The sequence below is a fragment of the Rhinatrema bivittatum genome, chromosome 2 (assembly GCF_901001135.1).
Source record: "Rhinatrema bivittatum chromosome 2, aRhiBiv1.1, whole genome shotgun sequence".
Classification (NCBI taxonomy): Eukaryota; Metazoa; Chordata; class Amphibia; order Gymnophiona; family Rhinatrematidae; genus Rhinatrema; species Rhinatrema bivittatum.
In genome coordinates, this window is record NC_042616.1 from 446612612 (window position 1) to 446629970 (window position 17359).

General features: G+C 43.3%; 1 protein-coding gene across 3 annotated transcripts in view; it reads right to left on the reverse strand.

Annotated features, from left to right (window-relative positions):
- The window catches only part of FBXL7 (F-box and leucine rich repeat protein 7), a 623746-nt gene that overhangs the window by 88448 nt on the left and 517939 nt on the right, over positions 1-17359 (reverse strand). The window contains exon 1 of one of the 3 annotated variants that reach the window (XM_029590338.1): positions 10959-11252. The exons of the other annotated variants lie outside the window; for them this stretch is intronic. Coding sequence (XP_029446198.1) covers positions 10959-11043 — 85 coding nt within the window. The 5' untranslated portion in view covers positions 11044-11252. Of the gene's footprint in view, positions 1-10958; positions 11253-17359 lie in introns of those variants that run through there. 3 annotated transcript variants of the gene reach the window in all.

Here is a 17359-nt window from a genome sequence, read left to right on the forward strand (position 1 = left end):
ATTTTCTGATTATGCTATGGGAGGAACTTTTTATTACAGGGCAGCCTTATAGCGGTACCTCCCAAGTTTATAATGGAAGTCAATGGGAAAATAGATTTCAATTTATGCAATTTTGATATGCAGAAAAAATGATGGGAACTTATGCCTTCCACTCATCAAGGGATTGCTGTGCATAATGAGGCAATCAGAGATGCCAAAAACTATATTTTGGGAATCTGGGACAAAAGGGATGAGCTACTAAGGAGGCAGGGGAAATAAACATTCTGATTGCTTAAGTTTGAAAAACTGTGGTTGCCATGAAATAATGACCTACATTTCATCTAGTTAGATGGTTTCTAATGAGCCGGGGCATTCTATTTAGCTTAGAATGAATTACTGTAGGAAAAAGGAAGGAGAACAAAAAATGATAAAGGGGATGGATCAGCTCCCTTATTAAGAAAGGTTGGGCAGGCTCCGGCTCTTTAACTCAGAAAAGAGACGACTGAGAGGGATATGATTTAAGTTTATAAAATCACGAGTGGGGTAGAAGGGGAAATAAGGGAACAGTTCTTTACCCTTTCCATTTGTACTAAGACCAAGGGACAGTCCAGTCCATTAAACTTAAAGGGATGTGCATTTGTTTCCAAACAAAATGAAAAAATGCAAAAGAATTTGTTTTCATTTTGTTGGCAACGAAACAATATAAAAATTTTGTTTCATTTTCATTTAGTTCATTAGAGTATATGGGAGTAGCGCTAACGAATGCGTTTTTTAAAACTGGAGTCAGTAGGGGATGGGGCCAGGAGCAGGACCAATCATTTGCAAGCAGTTTTTCAACCAGCCATTCAAGGATTGTCTCTTTCTTTTTTTTTTTTAGTTGATAAAGTAAAACAAAAAAAAAAAAAAAGCTTGAATAGACATTGCACTGCTTCAGCACACTGATGTGTTGCTGCTTAATGTGTAATGTGTGCAGTGGTACTAGTAGAAACTGTAAGCTGTTACTTTTAGTGTGATAGAGTATATCAGTAAGGCTAAGAGTAGACCTGGGGTTCTCAACCTTTCAGGGAGCATGGATTTCTTTTCAATCTCCAAAAATGTTGCGGACCCCGCCATTTGTCTCTAATTTTTACATGCAATTAAAACACCTTATGGAAAACTGATTAATGTAATAATAACATGCACTTCAAAATCATTTGTAATGTATAAAACATAATATTAAATAAGGAATAGTTTCTGATATAAACCATGCTCTCCTTCTTGCCCCTTCATGAGTGCTTCCCCCTACCTCCACCTACAGACCCTTCCTGAGTGCTCACTCTCCTGCCCTCTCCCCTCCACAAGTGCCTTCCCTGATGCTCTGTTTGCCCCTCATCCATGACACCTTTCTTATAGAGTCATTTATCAAATTACATTATGGTGTTTTCGCATGCGTTAATGTATTTTTGCATGTGAAAAACACCTTAATGCATGTGAAAATGCCATAATGCATGGTGCGATACACATTTTTAAAAGGGGAGGGATTGGGGAGGAGTCCGGGGCAGGATTTCTGAAAAAGTGGGCTGGTTTTGTGTAGCTATAATGCACAATATCACACAGTTTTAAGTTAAGGAGAGAGCACAATTGGAATAGCAGCATAATAAGCAGCTATTTATGCTAATATAGGAGGCCTAACGAGTAACTCAAGGTGAGGTTTAGGTAGTCGTGTAGGGGTTAGGGGCCACTTTTAAATGCAGAGTGAGACGTACGAACAGAACAGTACACTCTTGGGAAGATTTGATGTCCTTCGGAGTGAGGAAACTCACACAAAGATGAGATTTGTACAATGTTCTCTCAACCTAGCTTGATGCACTCTCTACCTGGGTAACATCATGCTAGGTTGAGAGAACATTGCACAAATTTCAGAGCACATGTAGCAGTGATCAGAAATGCTCCTCAGGGATATCACCCATTCGCTGATAACTCTGGTCATTTGGAGCAGAGGTTGGTGAAGGTGCTGGTGGCAGTACACTTCCCTTCCTCCTCTCAACGCAGTGATGACAGTCAGCTGCACTCTTCCCTGCTTCCTCTCTGCACCAGTTTGGGTTTCTTAAGGCTGTGATCTTCCTCTCCTCAGCATGGAATTAGGTCAGTCTGCTCTGCTTCTCAGCAGTTGCACCTTGGTTGCCTCCCTCTGATGATCTCATGGACCCCTTTTCTAAACACTGTCTCAAAGAGACTCTCCCCGTGTGTTCAACGCATTCTATGCCGTGGCTGTGACAAACTGCTCTCTGTCTGGGTCTAAAAGTGACAGTGTAGTGTGACACCCAGAAGAGCAGCCTTGGGCTGCTAATGCCACTCTGCTTGCTGCCTTGCTCTGTGCCTTGGGGGTATTAATACCACTTTTCCTCCTGCTTTTATCCCTTTCTCTGTGCCTTCAGTTATGGATGTCCCAGTGCTTTCTGCCTTATTTGGCATTCTGTGCCTTGGGATAGTGTTGCCATTGTGCTGCTTTGATCCCTCTCACTATGCATTGGGGTGTTGATGCCACTGTCGCTGGTGTCCTTTGCACCTCTCTTGGTGTCTTAGGGTGTTCATGTCACTCTTGGCACTGCTTTTCATCTCTCACAGTAGCTTGGGCTGTTCATGACACTATTTTTGTGCCCTTTGCACCTTTTTTGGTGCATTGGGATGTTCATGCCATTATTGTTGGTGCCGATTGCCCCTTTATAGTGCCTTGGGCTTTTTCTGCTACTGTTTGTACTGCTTTGCACTTTCACAATGTCATGAGGTGTTTGTTCTACTATTCACCTGGATAAAGTTTTACAACTGGTTGTTAAATTGATGCACTCTTAGGACAGTGCATCAAAAAAATCTTAGGACAGGACACATCTCATATGTTATGGCTTTTGGAGCAATTTGTAGTCATTGCCGATGACACATTATTGATGATCATGGATATACAAACTTTGCATACTAATATTTACAGCATACAGCTCTTTTGTTGATTAATCAGATATTGTGTGGATTACCTCAACCTCTGTGAATTCCTGCTTGTTTTATTTATGAATTATCACGTATAGTTTCGACATAAAATTATTTTAGTTTTCAGAGACAAATTTTGCTTCAGAAATTATGGGATGGCCATGCATTCATTCACCAGGAGCTCCTGATATTGCGAACCTGTAGATAGCCCAGTTTGATTTTCTTTTGTTTTAATTTGTAAATGTTAGATAGATTAGATATTTTTCCCTGGACTGCATAGCTACCAACTCCATTTATTCTGCAGTCCAGGGAAAAATATCTAATCTATCTAACGTTTACAAATTAAAACAAAAGAAAATCAAACTGGGCTATCTACAGGTTCGCAATGTCAGGAGCTCCTGACATGTGGCAGCAAGTATGTGCGCATCCAACGGTTTTTAAATCTGCTCAGCGCACGCTGGCCCAACTTGTATGTGAATCTCCCGAATTTGGCACGCATCGGGCTTTTAAAATTCACCTTCATGATTGTGTTTTCCCGGGCTCGTTATGTTAAGGATGTTGTTACCAAAGCTGACTTACCAGTACTAGAGGAGCAACCCATTACTGCTGGAAATGTTTCACGTGAGGAATGTGAGCTTTGTGTACAGACCCCTGAGAGCGAATCGTGGTCACATCCTTGGACTCGATATTGGATTCATCAGGAATTTCTTTACTGCTTGCAAACCTAAATTTGTTATTTATGCCATAAAATGCACTTGTTGCGTTGTATATGATGGAAGAACTAAAAGAATGATATGCACAAGATTAATTGAGCAGTATAGCTGCATAAATACACAAAAAAAAAAAAAAATGCAGGCTCCAACTGTGTCACATTGTATAATGTTACATCATGAAGATTTGCGATGGACAGTGATTGAAGATACTGAATATCTGAAAACTGGAGGTGTGGGAATTGGAAGACTCTGTTAAAAAAAAAAAGGGAAACAATTCGGATTTTTATTTTAAACATCATTAAGCCATGTGGAATGAATGAGGAGACAGAGAGGCTTAATTTGCACTGATCAGTTAGTAAAGTGATTCCTTGTGTTTATGTTTACTAATTGATAGAATGTGCTTGATGTTTTACATTCGCTGGTGTTTTAACACGTGACTTGGACTTTAAAACTGTTACTTTTTTTCTGTGCAGGAAGTTCTTCTGTTTTAAGTAATGTGGGAATATATCCCTGAAACAGATCAGATCTTGAAACAGGGAGCGTGACGGATTGTTTGAGCACAATTAATGGACTTTCATTAGAAGAAGCTTACCTCTGCTTTGATGAGTAGCATATTATTTCATCAAAACATTTGACAGTTTAAGAGGAAGGTTGGAGATTATTGCCTTAGTTATATTTTTGGCCTGCCTGGGGCCTGGAAATCCTTTGGAATCAGATCAAGGGCTCCACTGCTATACTCTTCTCACAAGGTGCAGAATGGTTGTCCTGGGAATATTTTGGATTTTTACTTGGTTGGAGTCTTTCTGAACACCTAGGCCTTTCCTGGATTCAGGGAATGGGGAACCCTACATTCAGGACACCCAGGGATAGGGAAGACCTGCCCCAGAAGTAGTGGTGACCTGTAGCAAGGGGTAACTCTGGGGTTATTTTCTTTTTGGGAACCAGAAGAAATTATTTTTGAAGATCTGGGAGGACATGTTTTTTGCTCCTTTTCCTACCAATCTGTGGACCTGAAAGCTGTAGTTCCAGCAGGATCCCTCCCAACAGGGACCCCCATTGAGTGAAAGGGAAAAGAAATTTCTGTGAGAAAGAACATATTTACAGTTTGGAGAGAGGATTTGGTCTCTGTGGAGAGACAATATTTTTGGCCATTTTGGAAGGGGTTTTCCCCAACCATCTAAGGGTTTCCCCTCCCACTGGGACTACCAGTTTCCAAATCTAAGAGGGTGGATAGTTCCCTTACCTACTTAAAAGATTCCTATACAAATAGAGGACAAAGATTTATAAAAAGAGCTTGGAAGACTGAGGTGCTGGAAACAGGGCTGGAATCCAAGCTAGGCCTGGGCCTAGAGTGCCAACCATTCGAATCCCCATGCCTCTTTGCCACCACCGCTCGCGAGAGGTAGGAGTCGGGGCTGTGACCGGGGGGGGGGGGGGGGGGGTATCAGCACAACTGGGGGTGGTGGCAGCGTAAGGCAGAAGGTGCCTAGGACGCCCAATCCCTTTACACTGTCCCTGGCTGGAAACATATTTATTGTGCCATTAACCAATCAGTGTTTGCAGTAAAGGCTTTATTTTGGACACTAAACCAGTGGTTTCAGCATATTTATTGGGGCACACAGCACACAGGGAACAGAAATAACCCCCTCCCAGGGATATCTAGAAAAAAGTTAGTCACCCCTGCACTGGAACCTGAAAGTAAACCTATCCCCCCAACCAAAAGAATGCACACCCTGGGAAAAGGGGAACAAAGAAGAGCTAGCCAGGGTCTGGGCCCTAAGGAGTTTACAAATTATTTTATGGCCCCACCCATGCAGGACAAGCACATTGGGGTGGGATCACATTTGCAAGCCATGTTATTTGCTGAAAGTTAATTGCATCTCAAAAGGTGCAGCTAAATTCTCCCTGGAGCACTGAAACGCTAACACATATTCTGATGCTTCCAGGGTCTTGCCTTAAAAGGACCAGGCAGTCCCAGATCCCCCCAGGCCTGAGTGTCCAAATCCCTGATGGTCTGGTGAGACCCGATCTCCAACCTCCTGCCACACCCTGAGGTGTCAAAAGTTTAAAAATTAGAAATAAAGGTGGCTGGGTCCCAATTCCACTCCCAGTATCCAAGCCCCCACACCCTTTAGCCAAAACCTTGCCTCTCATCCCTCTGGACCCTTGACCAGTTACGTGCATGCCCTGGTGGTCCAGTGATGGCAGGAGCACCCCTAGGGCTTAGGTGGTGTTTCTCAAAATGGCGCCAGCCAGCCTCATGCACACCTTTGCTATATCTCATGCAAAGAAAAAATATACCGCAGCTTAATAAATCTACCCTGTGTGAGGAACAATAATAGCCTGATATCAGAACTAGATTTAGAGGAGGAATAGCCTAGTGGTTAGAGCAGTGGACTCTGAACCAGGAGACCAGGGTTCGAGTCCTGCTGTCGCTCCTTGTGACCTTGGGCAAGTCACTTTACCCTTGATTGCCTCAGGTACAAACTTAGATTGTAAGCCCTCTGGGGATAGAGAAATACCTATGGTGTGATATCTCAATTGAGATTGAATGTTGGTATATAAAAAAATAATATATATATATTTTACTAGACAGGAATATTCTTACTGATCAGAAGTATGTTTTTCTTTTTGTTTTATTCCAAAAGCAAAAAGTTGGAGTAAGTAGCCATCGGGAGGGACACATCTTTTTCGATGCCGTCCGGCTGAAAAGTGTTAAATATTAATGGTGCCGTCCCTCCTGAAGCAGCCTTCGGGCGAAATACGGGGTCCGTGTCGGGGGACTTTGGCAAAAAATTGTTGACTGGGACTGCTTGTGCACACGGAGTTGCCTATTTAATAAACTGAATGAAGAAACCTCCAAAGTGGATAAGAACCCTCTCTACTCCTCTTTTTGCTTTATGCCTTATATATGGAATCCTTTGGTCCATCGTGAATGAGCACTGTTTACTAACTTTATCGTCATGGTTGAACTCTGAGTCCCCAAGGACTGTAGATTATTTTTTGTGCCTGCAGTTCCCTGGGAAAACCGTCGCTTTAATTTATTTATTTTCATTTTACAGCTGCCAGACTCATTATTATGACATCAGCATGCTCCGTAGGTGGCATCCTCTAGACACACTGCGCTCTATTAAACCCAATCAGCATACACTCCAGATCATCAGTAAACTGTCAAATACAACTCCAATAAGAAATAATTAGCATCCCCGGGGAGAGACACAACTTTCCTGGAGTAAACTCTCAGCTCTTAAGTTTGAAGTAAATATTTTGGGAAATGCTGCACTCTGTGTTTGCTTGATTTCTTTAAAGCGCTTTGAGGTCATTTGGCAGATTATAGCAGAGACGGATTTCTCTGTATTTGTTGTTACTTATGTGGAAGAAAAAAAGAGCTGGTTAACTTGTGTTTTAACATGCTATCTGACTCTTCCCCTCTGAAAGAAGTAAATGGGGACTCTGTTTTTCAAGATCATGCTAGTTAAACAAAATTGATGGGTGGAGATAGGGGGACGCCAAATCACATTCAAGAAGAGAAAAACCTCTTATTGTTTTAGCAAAAAAAAAAATATCCCAAAACATAGAATGTAGCTGCATAGCCATGCAATATTCAAAGCCATTTCCAAGGGTGATAGCATTATAACCATAGAAATGGGCTTTTGGAAAATTGTCTACCCTGTATGCGATTGAAAGCACATGTGCTGCTCTACAACATGCCTAATTTTACTCACCTACTCCAGAGACATTACCGGGGATGAGGTTATTTTGGGGAGGGGAACAACATGCACAATTTTGGGTTTTCAAAACCACGCACATTGTTTTGCCTGGATAAAGTACTCACCGAAAAAACAAGTGCGCAACTCCATGGTTACTTTTTCCATGGCAATAATCAAAGCAAGACTACGCAAGTAGTTTAGCTTCGAATATTGGGTAAAAGCTATTGACAGTGTTTGCACTAAAGCGGAGAGTTTAATTGTTGTCCCCATTAGCTTTAGAGGCCTATGCATCACAACTCAAGCTTAAAAAGTTTACATGCACACCAGCATGCTATTTAATGTCCTAGGCACTATTTTTTTGGACATCCACCAAGATGAAACTTCTTTAACAGGTGTCCCAAAAAAAAAAAAAAAAATGCTTGCATGCTAACACAAAAAGTGTAGCATGCATGAGATGTATAATAAAATTCCCCCCACTAACTGACCCAAAGCGAAAAGGCCGATTAGCACAGAGGATATCCTCTTTACCTGAAGTTCACGAATGATGAACTTTATCCCTCTCCCAACCCTCAGAGCCCCCCCCCCATGAGCCAATCACAAACTGCAGTGTGAGCAATTGCTACACTTGTTTTAATGCCCATCTGTGTTGTGGGAACAATATCATGCTGCCATTACTCCCCTAGAAATGTCATGGCAACGATGATGATAGTACATTCCATAAAAAGCAATTTACGCCTTTCATTTAAGAAATGGGAATTTCTGTGTTCAGCTACTCAAAGTGGTAAAAAACTAGAAAGAGTCTCAGTCTTGTCAGACTGGATGGGCCAATTGGCCTTCTTCTGCCATAATTTATTTATGTTCCTATGCGGCTCTTTGTTAACGCCTTCCCAACCCTAGCAGAAAATGAGACTGTGAGTCTCAATTTAGCAAGTAGCTACGCCTCAGACACACCCATGCTTACCTGCAGGCTCAGGTTAGAGACTGATGGCTCGTGAGATTACCCAACGGAGAGCCGCAGGTCTCTGATCCGCAGCCTTTCTTTGTCCAGCAACACATACTTTAATTGGAGGTTCAGCCGTTAGACCGCCTGTGAAAAGAAACTTGTTTCTGCTGCCTTAAGGGACCAGCTGCCGATTACAGCCGTAAGACCCTTCCCCTCGGCTGGGGCTGCTGCAGATCTTATATGGAGGTGAGTATGGGGGCTCTCATGGTCCTCATCTGTTACTAGGAGGGGGTAGGGGAGGGTAGAGGGACTGCAGAACTTTTTTGGGTGAGGCAAGATGCTGGGGCCATGGAAGGAAGAGTGATAAGGGCTGTGGGGGGTGTGGGGGAAGAGCACTGGGGCCGTGAAGGATGAGGCTGTTTATGAAGGGCCGGGTTAAGACAAACTGAAGCCCTAAACTGTATAAAGTTTACGAGACCCCATAGAATTACCAAGAAATGGATAACTTGAAATGTAATCATTTTTTTATATTTAGAGACCCCAAGCTGTAGATTAGGTAGCTTGCCCCTAAATCCAGCACTGTGTGCGTACATTGTGTGTGTGTATTTACATTTGTGTCTGTGTGATGTGGTTCTTAAACTATTTTGGTCAATGACAAAACCCCCAAAATGGCTCTGCTTCTTTGAGGGACTGCAGATCCCTGGAATATGCAAAACAAAGAAGGCAAGACTCTTACTAGAGGCAGGATTCTTGTGTGGAGAAAATCTGCTCTTAAGCAACATTATTCACCCTAATGTTTACTTCTCCTGTTTTTTTCAGACATCTGGAACAAGGTAGCAGAACTGGAGATTTCTGACATTGTGTTAGGAGTTGATCTAAAAATGGCAGCATTCTCTGAATGTCATTAGCTTGTGGCTACTGTGGTAATGCAGTAACCTGCTCAAACTCCTAATCAGTAGCAAACCATTTAAATTGCATGCATGCAAATTAAGGCCCATTAGATGATATCACTAAATTTGGTTGACCATAACATGCAAACTGTATCTTGCTGCACTTGATTGTGTCTTCCACAGACAAGCAACCCCCATCAAGGTTTATGAGACTTCAGGGTCAACAGAGTACATTTTCTGTTTAAGAATTTGGGTATGGTAGATACAGTGAAGGGATCTTAACCCAGCTGAGAAAGGTTTTACTTTCTTGGCTCATCCCACAACTCTTTATTGAGCACTGACTACATTTTGATTTCTAGGAATTTATGGGGGAGAGTTAATAAAGTTGAAATAGAGATTTTCAGCCTCTCAGGCTTTGTCCTTGTATAGCCAGGGCACTAAATCCTCCATATTAGGACAAAGAATTTTTCAACTGAAAAATGAATCCCCTATTATATAATAACAAGAAGATCTGGTTTTCCCATAACCATCATGCACTGAATCTAAAAAACCCCTGAAGTTATCATAGTAGGTTGATGTATCAAATTTGACATTCCAGATTCTTTCATCTCAGACACTCACAATCTCAAATAAAGTACGGAATTTAGGTGTCATCGTTGATCCATTGTTATCCATGAAACTGCATGTTTCCCACACCATGCAAAGTTCTTTTGCCAAATTAAAACTTCTATGTCACTTTAAACCATTCCTCAATCCCTCTGATTTTAGGACTTCAAGCCCTTATTTTTTCATTCCTAGACTATTGCAATCCACTGTTCACTGGCTTACCTCAAAATACAATTTGTACTCTCCAAATTGCACAAAACTCTGCTGCAAGATTACTCACTGGAACTAACATTTGCGACCATATGACTCCCGTTCTTTTCTCACTACATTGGTTGCTGGTACAATGATGCATTCAATACAAAAAAATAGCATTCATTATTCACAACCTAATCTACAATGCTTCTTCACCATGGACAAATGCTATTCTCAAAATCTACACTCCATCTAGATCACTACGATCTTCCAACAAAGAACTCCTTGAAATTCCATCTGTCTGCACGGTCAGCTCTCAACTCTTCCAGAGAGAGGGTATTTTCCTTCTATAGCAGGCCTGACTCTATCGAACTTACTTCCTGTAAATGCACACGGCATCGCAGACCCTAAGGCATTCTGCAGAGCACTGAAAATGTTTCTTTTTAACACCACTTAATGTGACTTAATAGATACCAGCTCCCAGGTCCTTCTGTCATTTTTTTTTCCAGCAGGAGCTCTTGTGATCCTCGAGGATATTCAGTCTTCCTATATGTTTTTATTGTTTGTTGTTATTATTTGCATATTATGAAGTTTTTATGTAACCCGCTCCAAGTTTGGAGGGTACAGGATATAAAATGATTTTAAATAAATAAATAAATCTGTAAAACATTTAACAGCAAATTGGGAAAGATAATGAGTTAACGATGCAGAACATAAAACTCAGGAGTTACTATATGTTGGAGAGTTCCCAAAGGAGTGGGAGAGAGACGGCTGGGGCTGAAGCTGTAAGGGCTGAGGCTGTGACTGGGAGAATACTGGGGCACTGGGACTGTGAGGACTCATCCACTCTCGCCCTCGGGTATGTCTGAGAACGGAGATGGAACTGTGAGACTGAAATAGGACAAGGGGCAATGTGTGGAGAGAGACAAGGAAAAAGCAGAACTGTTATACAAATATTTGTCACCTTTCTTTCTCCTCCTTAGCATCCTTTCTTCCACTTTTTCACCATCCTGATTACTTTCCTCTTCTCTTTCAGCTTTATCAGGCATTCTTCCCAGTGATCTTCTTTCTGAGATCCTTTTGTGTTTTTTTCAGTGCTGATCTTTCTGCCTTTATTTTTTCAGCCACCTTTTTTGGAAGACCATGTCGGTTTCCTTTTTCTCTTACCTTTATACTTTTCTTACATAAAGGTTTATTGCCATTATTATTAAAGCTCCTTTTAGTTTGGCCCACTATCGTTCCATTTCATTCATTTTCTCACAGTCTCCCCCAGCCTCTCTTCGAGATACTTCCTCATTTTTGAAATCCAGGACTTTGAGCGTTGTGTGACTCGTCTCCACCTCAGCCGTTATGATCAAACCCTGTGGTCTGCCAATCGCTGGTGCTCAGCTGGGTACCTACCGAGAGATAAGAGATACTGTCTCCATTTGTGAGCACCAGGTGCAGTATCACGCTCTCCCCTTGTGGGCACCACCAACATTTGTTTGAGCTGAGTGTCTTGAAACCGTCCACAATCTCTCTACTTTTTGCAGATTCTACGGAAGGGATACTCCAATCCACATTTGGTAAATTAAAATATAAATATTAAAAAAATAAAATCTCCAACAAGCACAATCTCTCCCTTTTGTCCCACCATTTGGAGGTCTTCGGTCAGATCTCTGGTGCAGTTCCTTCCTCTGAATGGGAGGCCTATAGATCACACCAGTGTCAATGGAAGTGCCATCACCTTTTTAAGACAGCCCATATACCCTGCATTTCAGATGTTCAGATATTGTTTTTGACATAAAGAATTACTCCTTCCCCCTTTTCTGTCATCTCTATCCTTCCTCAATAGGTTATAGCCCGGTATGGCTGTACTCCAACCCAGAAACTCACTGAACCACATCTCTGTAATAGCAACCATATACTGTCTTTGATTTACAACAATATCTAAGGTTCTTCTTGGCAAACAAATAAGATACTAGTAAGTCTGATGAGAGAAGGTAGGATTGTTAGGTGTACCTATTAACAGGCCGATACAGAATGGTGTGCTCGGCCAAGCGCACTGTTTAGCCCCCATTTGGCCGTGAGTTTTAGACACGCTATTATTACCCCTTATACTGTAAGGGGTAATAGCAAGTGGAAAACGCGTGGCCAACCACCCAAATACATGTTGATGAGCCTATTAGTTATTACTCGGAATACTGAAAGTAAAATGTGCAGCCAAGCCGCACATTTTACTCTCAGAAATTAATGCCTGCCCTTAGAAAGCACTGGGAAAGTGTACAGAAAAAACTGCTTTTCTGTACACCCTCCAACTTAATATCATACAGATATTAAGACAGAGGCACCAAAAATAAAAAAATTCAAAAAAATCCCTCCCGGGTTCGAAAACGGACACTCAATTTTGCTGGCGTTAGTTTTCCGAACCCGTGGCTGTCAGCGGGTTCGACAACCGACGGCCGGTAAAATTAAGCATCGTTGTCGGACCTGCTGATAGCCGCCGCTTCCGCTAATAAGGAGGTGCTAGGTATGCGCTATTGTCCCTAGCGCCTCCATATCAGCGCGACACCTAATTTAAATAGAGAATTGCACGCCCAGGAGAAGTACCTGGGCGTGCGTAGGGGGAGCTGGTGCTCAACTCGGAGCGCTAGCTCTCCCGCATGTTTTACTGAATTGGCCTATAAGTTAGGATATAGCGATGGAAATACCAGTTATTTATAACCAAGTTGAGTACAGTAACATAGGGGTCAATATTTAAAAGGGCTTGATTAGATAAATCATTACCTGCTGAAATTTTACCTGATAAATAGGAAGTGATGTGGAAGCATTCTGGGGGGCAGGGTTAAGTTTATCAGGTTAGCATTGAGATTCAGTGCTAGCCGAATAAAATTACCTGGTAACTATGGTTGAAAAAAATCTCAGGCCTAAAACTAGCTAGATAGCCACTCTTGCTTGCTCACTTTTAAATAAAAAAGTAAAGTTGGGGACCTGGCAGTCTTACGCAGGATCCTTTGTAGCCACAAGATAAATCAAAATGTGGGGGTGGTGAGACTCCCTTCTCTCCTGCCCACCTCTTTGATACTATACAAAAATCTTTCTGACTCAGTATCCCTCCCCTTCCTGTCACCCCAGATGTTTAAATAAAAGGCTGTGACTCTGGCCGCCCTCTTGCCCCCCACTCGGAATCCCCCCCAATATTACCAGCATTGCTGTCAGAGCAGCGCTGGATGCTGTCAGGAGCACAGGAAGACTCTGCAGCCTCCCGGCTTGAACTTGGGGGGGGGGTTTAGAGGTTCCAGGTGGGTTGGACGGCTAAGAGTAGGGGCAGGAGAATGCTGTGTTCTTACGCAGAGATAAAGACAACAGATAGCTGCTAGTGAACAGGTGCCATGTTGTATTATAATACCCACAAGCAATGCAGAAGGATATAAAAGAGTAGGATATAACCGGCCACAAGATGGTATCAATCTATAAATTAACATCTATAGCATTTCCATTTTCTTTGTTCAGTAAATTCACAACTTTCTATTGTAAAAAGTCCTACACATTAGGTCTCCTACTGGAAATATAGAACGGGCATTTCTGTGCATGCAGCTGCTTATCTCTGCCTGGCAGCACTGGGCTGTTATCTCTCCCGGCTGTCATACTTGGACCCCAAACTTTCAACACGTGTGCCGGATTGCTCAGGGGTCCCAGCATGCTCTTCCCTACATATCCTCCTCTCTCCTTGCTTGGTCATGTACATGACTGGGAGGGATTGCTTTGACCTTCAGTTGAGCTGTGTACGCGTGCTATCCACAGTAGCCTCGAAAAGCTGCTGCTCAGCCATTCGCAGATCCACATGATTACAGCAACAAAGATTTCCTTCTTTGTCTACCAGATATGAATGAGGAGCGACCATTTGCATGCAGGTACCCAGCCTCCAAAGGTTTGTTCAATCTCTCGGTAATGGTTTCATGTGGATTGGCTCTCCAATATTCAATTCGGGCAAATCTGAATAGCTTGACTTAAAGACTTGTGTCGCAGCTATTCCAATACACTTTGTATCACACAGAGCTCGAGTAACTGACTGGCTACTGGCAATGATGTCTTCAGTCTTCTTGACATCAGGTGCTATGCAGGATTGATATCCATGCCTTCTGTTGGTGTGTTTCTCTCATGGAGTATAGTTTTCTATCTTTGCCATTCCCTATTGAGTGCAAAAATGTTACCACATTTTTGCACTCAGAAGACCCCACAGCCGGAGGAAGGGGGTGTGGACCCAGAAGATCCCACCCGTACCTATTACAGAAGAGCAGAATGGAGGATGCGAGTTCTTGTTGAAAAGCTCAGAGGAGATGAAATCTGGTGCCCTCTAAATCCATCCAGCTTCCCCCCATAGTCATCACACACGCTCTATTCCTGATGAGAGGTGCAGCAGGACAAACCAACACACAATTTAAGCATGTGGAACTTTTACTACTATCAGCTTGGAAGTAAAACAATAGTTACAGTACTGAAAAGGTAGGAATAGGGGCAAACATATGCTAACAGAGAAAAATAAAAATGCAGTTAAGTACAATTAAACTGGTAATGGTGCAGTAACTACACAATGCTAGACCAGCACTGACAATAAGCAATGCAGAATATAAAGAACAGTCTGGAAAAGCCTACTTAATCTGTACTTTGTGAAGTATATCAAATTATACCCCAGCACCCCCAAGATAACTTCACACATTTGTACCCAAAAAGGTATTATACCTTTCCCCACCCAGTCCCTAGACCAGTAAGTGTGTACACACAAAAGCAGAAGGGGGAGTGTATATATATATATATATGTAAAGGCTGGGGCCTATGTATGCACAGGCTGTTGATTGAACACAACCCCATGAGTACTGCTGTAGCTTAGAAATTGCTGAACTCCTTGGTGGAAAATCTCCAGTCTCATAAATGCTCAATGTGTACAGGTACGCCTTGTAGTGGGTCCTTGCACCCCTCAAATTGGTTTTATGCTCGGGCTGGGACAACCAGCAGTGGGTATCTGGCAGCTTCGCTGATGAGTCGGTCTAACAGTTATTGTGGTTGTAAAGATTCTATAATGCAGGGGCAGAGAAGGAAAGGAGGACTCTCTGCTTCCTCTGCACTGCTTTTTTTTTTGTAGGATTACTTATCTCAGTTCCGTCTTGCGGAAGGAGGACATGGACTTCCAGTTCCTGTGTCAGGAGCTCCTGGCAACCCTTCTGCCTAGCACCCGGGCTCCTGGTTGCTGTGAAGGGGTCTTGGGGTGGGGGTGGGTGGGCAGAGGTCCCCACAGCAGGACTCTCTGATGCTCTCTCTAGCCATTTAAACACTGTTTTTCCTTTTCTGCTTCTCTCGCTCTCTCTCTTTTTCTTTCTAACCCTGGAGCCTAGCTCTTTCCTTCAGCTTCTGTCCCTGGCCAAGAGCTCCTCACTGACATCATGTGTGTGTGTGGAGGGGGGAGGGGGATGGATAGAAAGAAAGATTCATATGGTGGAAAACTAAGAGAAATGATTATTTCTGGGGGAATTATGTGAACATTTTTTTTAAAAATTCTGGACATATTTTAAAATTCTGCCTAATTCTGTAGACTTTGTTTAAAAACACGTAACAAACACTTTCTTTGAGAAACAATTAATTTATAATGCAAAACAGTATAAAAAAAAAAGTTATTACTCAAAGATGCAGATTTTTAAAAAAGGTTTTAGCTGAATTTCCCCATCATAAAGCCTGCACCCTCTCCTCCAGATTACTCTCTCTTTCCCACAGGCTTGACCTGCATCGTTTCCATCCTCTAGGCTTGACCCTCCTCTCAGCTCTCTGGCCCCTTTATGTTTTGAACTCCATCTCGTGCTTCATTCCTCCCTCTCTCTTGGATCAATCCTCCTAACTTTGTACATCCAACTCTCTTTCCCACTCTCCAGATTTCTCTCTCTCCAATCCCTAGACTCAACCCTCTGTCCCCCTATTTCTCGCTCCTCTCATCCCTCCAAGACTCTCGGCTTTCTCACTCTACCCCCCCTCACCAGGCTTGACCACCTCCCAGCTCTTATGTATCTCTCTGCCCCCCGCCCCCACCAGACTCTAATATCCCTTTACCCCAGTTATCTTTCTCGCCCCATACCACCAGCAAGACCCCCAGCTTTCTCTCTACCTCCCTCAGACTTAACTCCCTCCCCAGATTTCTCTCACTTTCTGCCCCACCAAGCTCAACCCCTCCCCAGCAATTCCCCCCCCCCAGCATTTGCTGCTTCCCCATCTCCCAATTCTCTCTCTCTCTCTCTCTCCTAGCCCCCAGCAAGACTCCTGCTTTCTGTCTCTGCTCATCCAGCCTTGACCATTCCCCCCCCCCCCCAACTCTCTCTCTCTTTCTGCCTCAGGTTCACACCCCTTCCCCAAGTTCTCTCATTCCCCCAATCCCCAAGCAAGACCTCTAGCTTTCTCTCTGCCCTATCCCCAGAATAATTGACCCCCCTTCTCAGTTTTCTCTCTCTACTCATTCTATCTGCCCTATCAGACTCAAAAACTTCCTAACAGCAAGACTGCCCCCTAGCTTTCTTTCTCTCAGCAAGACACCCAGTTTTCTCTCTCTGCTCCTCCCTCCCCCAAGCATGACCCCCTTCCCAGCTTTCCCTTCACTCCCTGCTCCCCCAGGCCTGTCTTGTTCTCTACTAATCCCCAAGCTCTCTCCAGCTGTCTCCTAGGTGTTACCCACAGTGCTCCCTTCTCTGTCAGTCATATGGGAAGACCTTCACACTGCAGTCTCTGCTCTTCAGGCCTATGCACACTAGCAAGTACAGCCACAGCCTCCTTTGTCTTCTGGCTTGCATGGGCTGATTTTGACACTGATGCGTCTCCGTTTTGGCTGTCTGGGCCAATGTCAACCCTTCCTCCTTCCAGCCTGCGCTGCTGGCTCCTGGTCCCCGCACTGAGAGTTCTGCAAAGCAAATGCAGATTTCTGTGCAACTGTGCAGCTCAGAACTCCCCCAGAGGGAAATGATAAAGTAATGAGAGGAAGACCAGAAAAGTTTTAAAAAGGAATGAGGACTCGGGAGGCAAAGAGGAAATTAAAAGAAAGCCAAGAGCAGGCAGAGGTTCAAACTGTGGATCCAAGACAGGAAAATTACTTATTTTAAGTTTGGTGCAGATTTTTGGGCGACCTAGGATGGATCAAGGATTGGGGCAGATGTTATCAGCTCTTTTCTTCCAGCCCTGTAGTCACCAAGGTAAATAAGACATTTTACTGAAAGGATGGTGAAGAGGGAGGAGGTTGTGGCTGCACTCGTCGTGTGATGCCATGGGCATCACACGACGAGTGCAGCCACAACCTCTTAGCAAATCCAATATGGAGAGGAATTGTGGTCAGGGCTTGAATTGAGGCAGAAT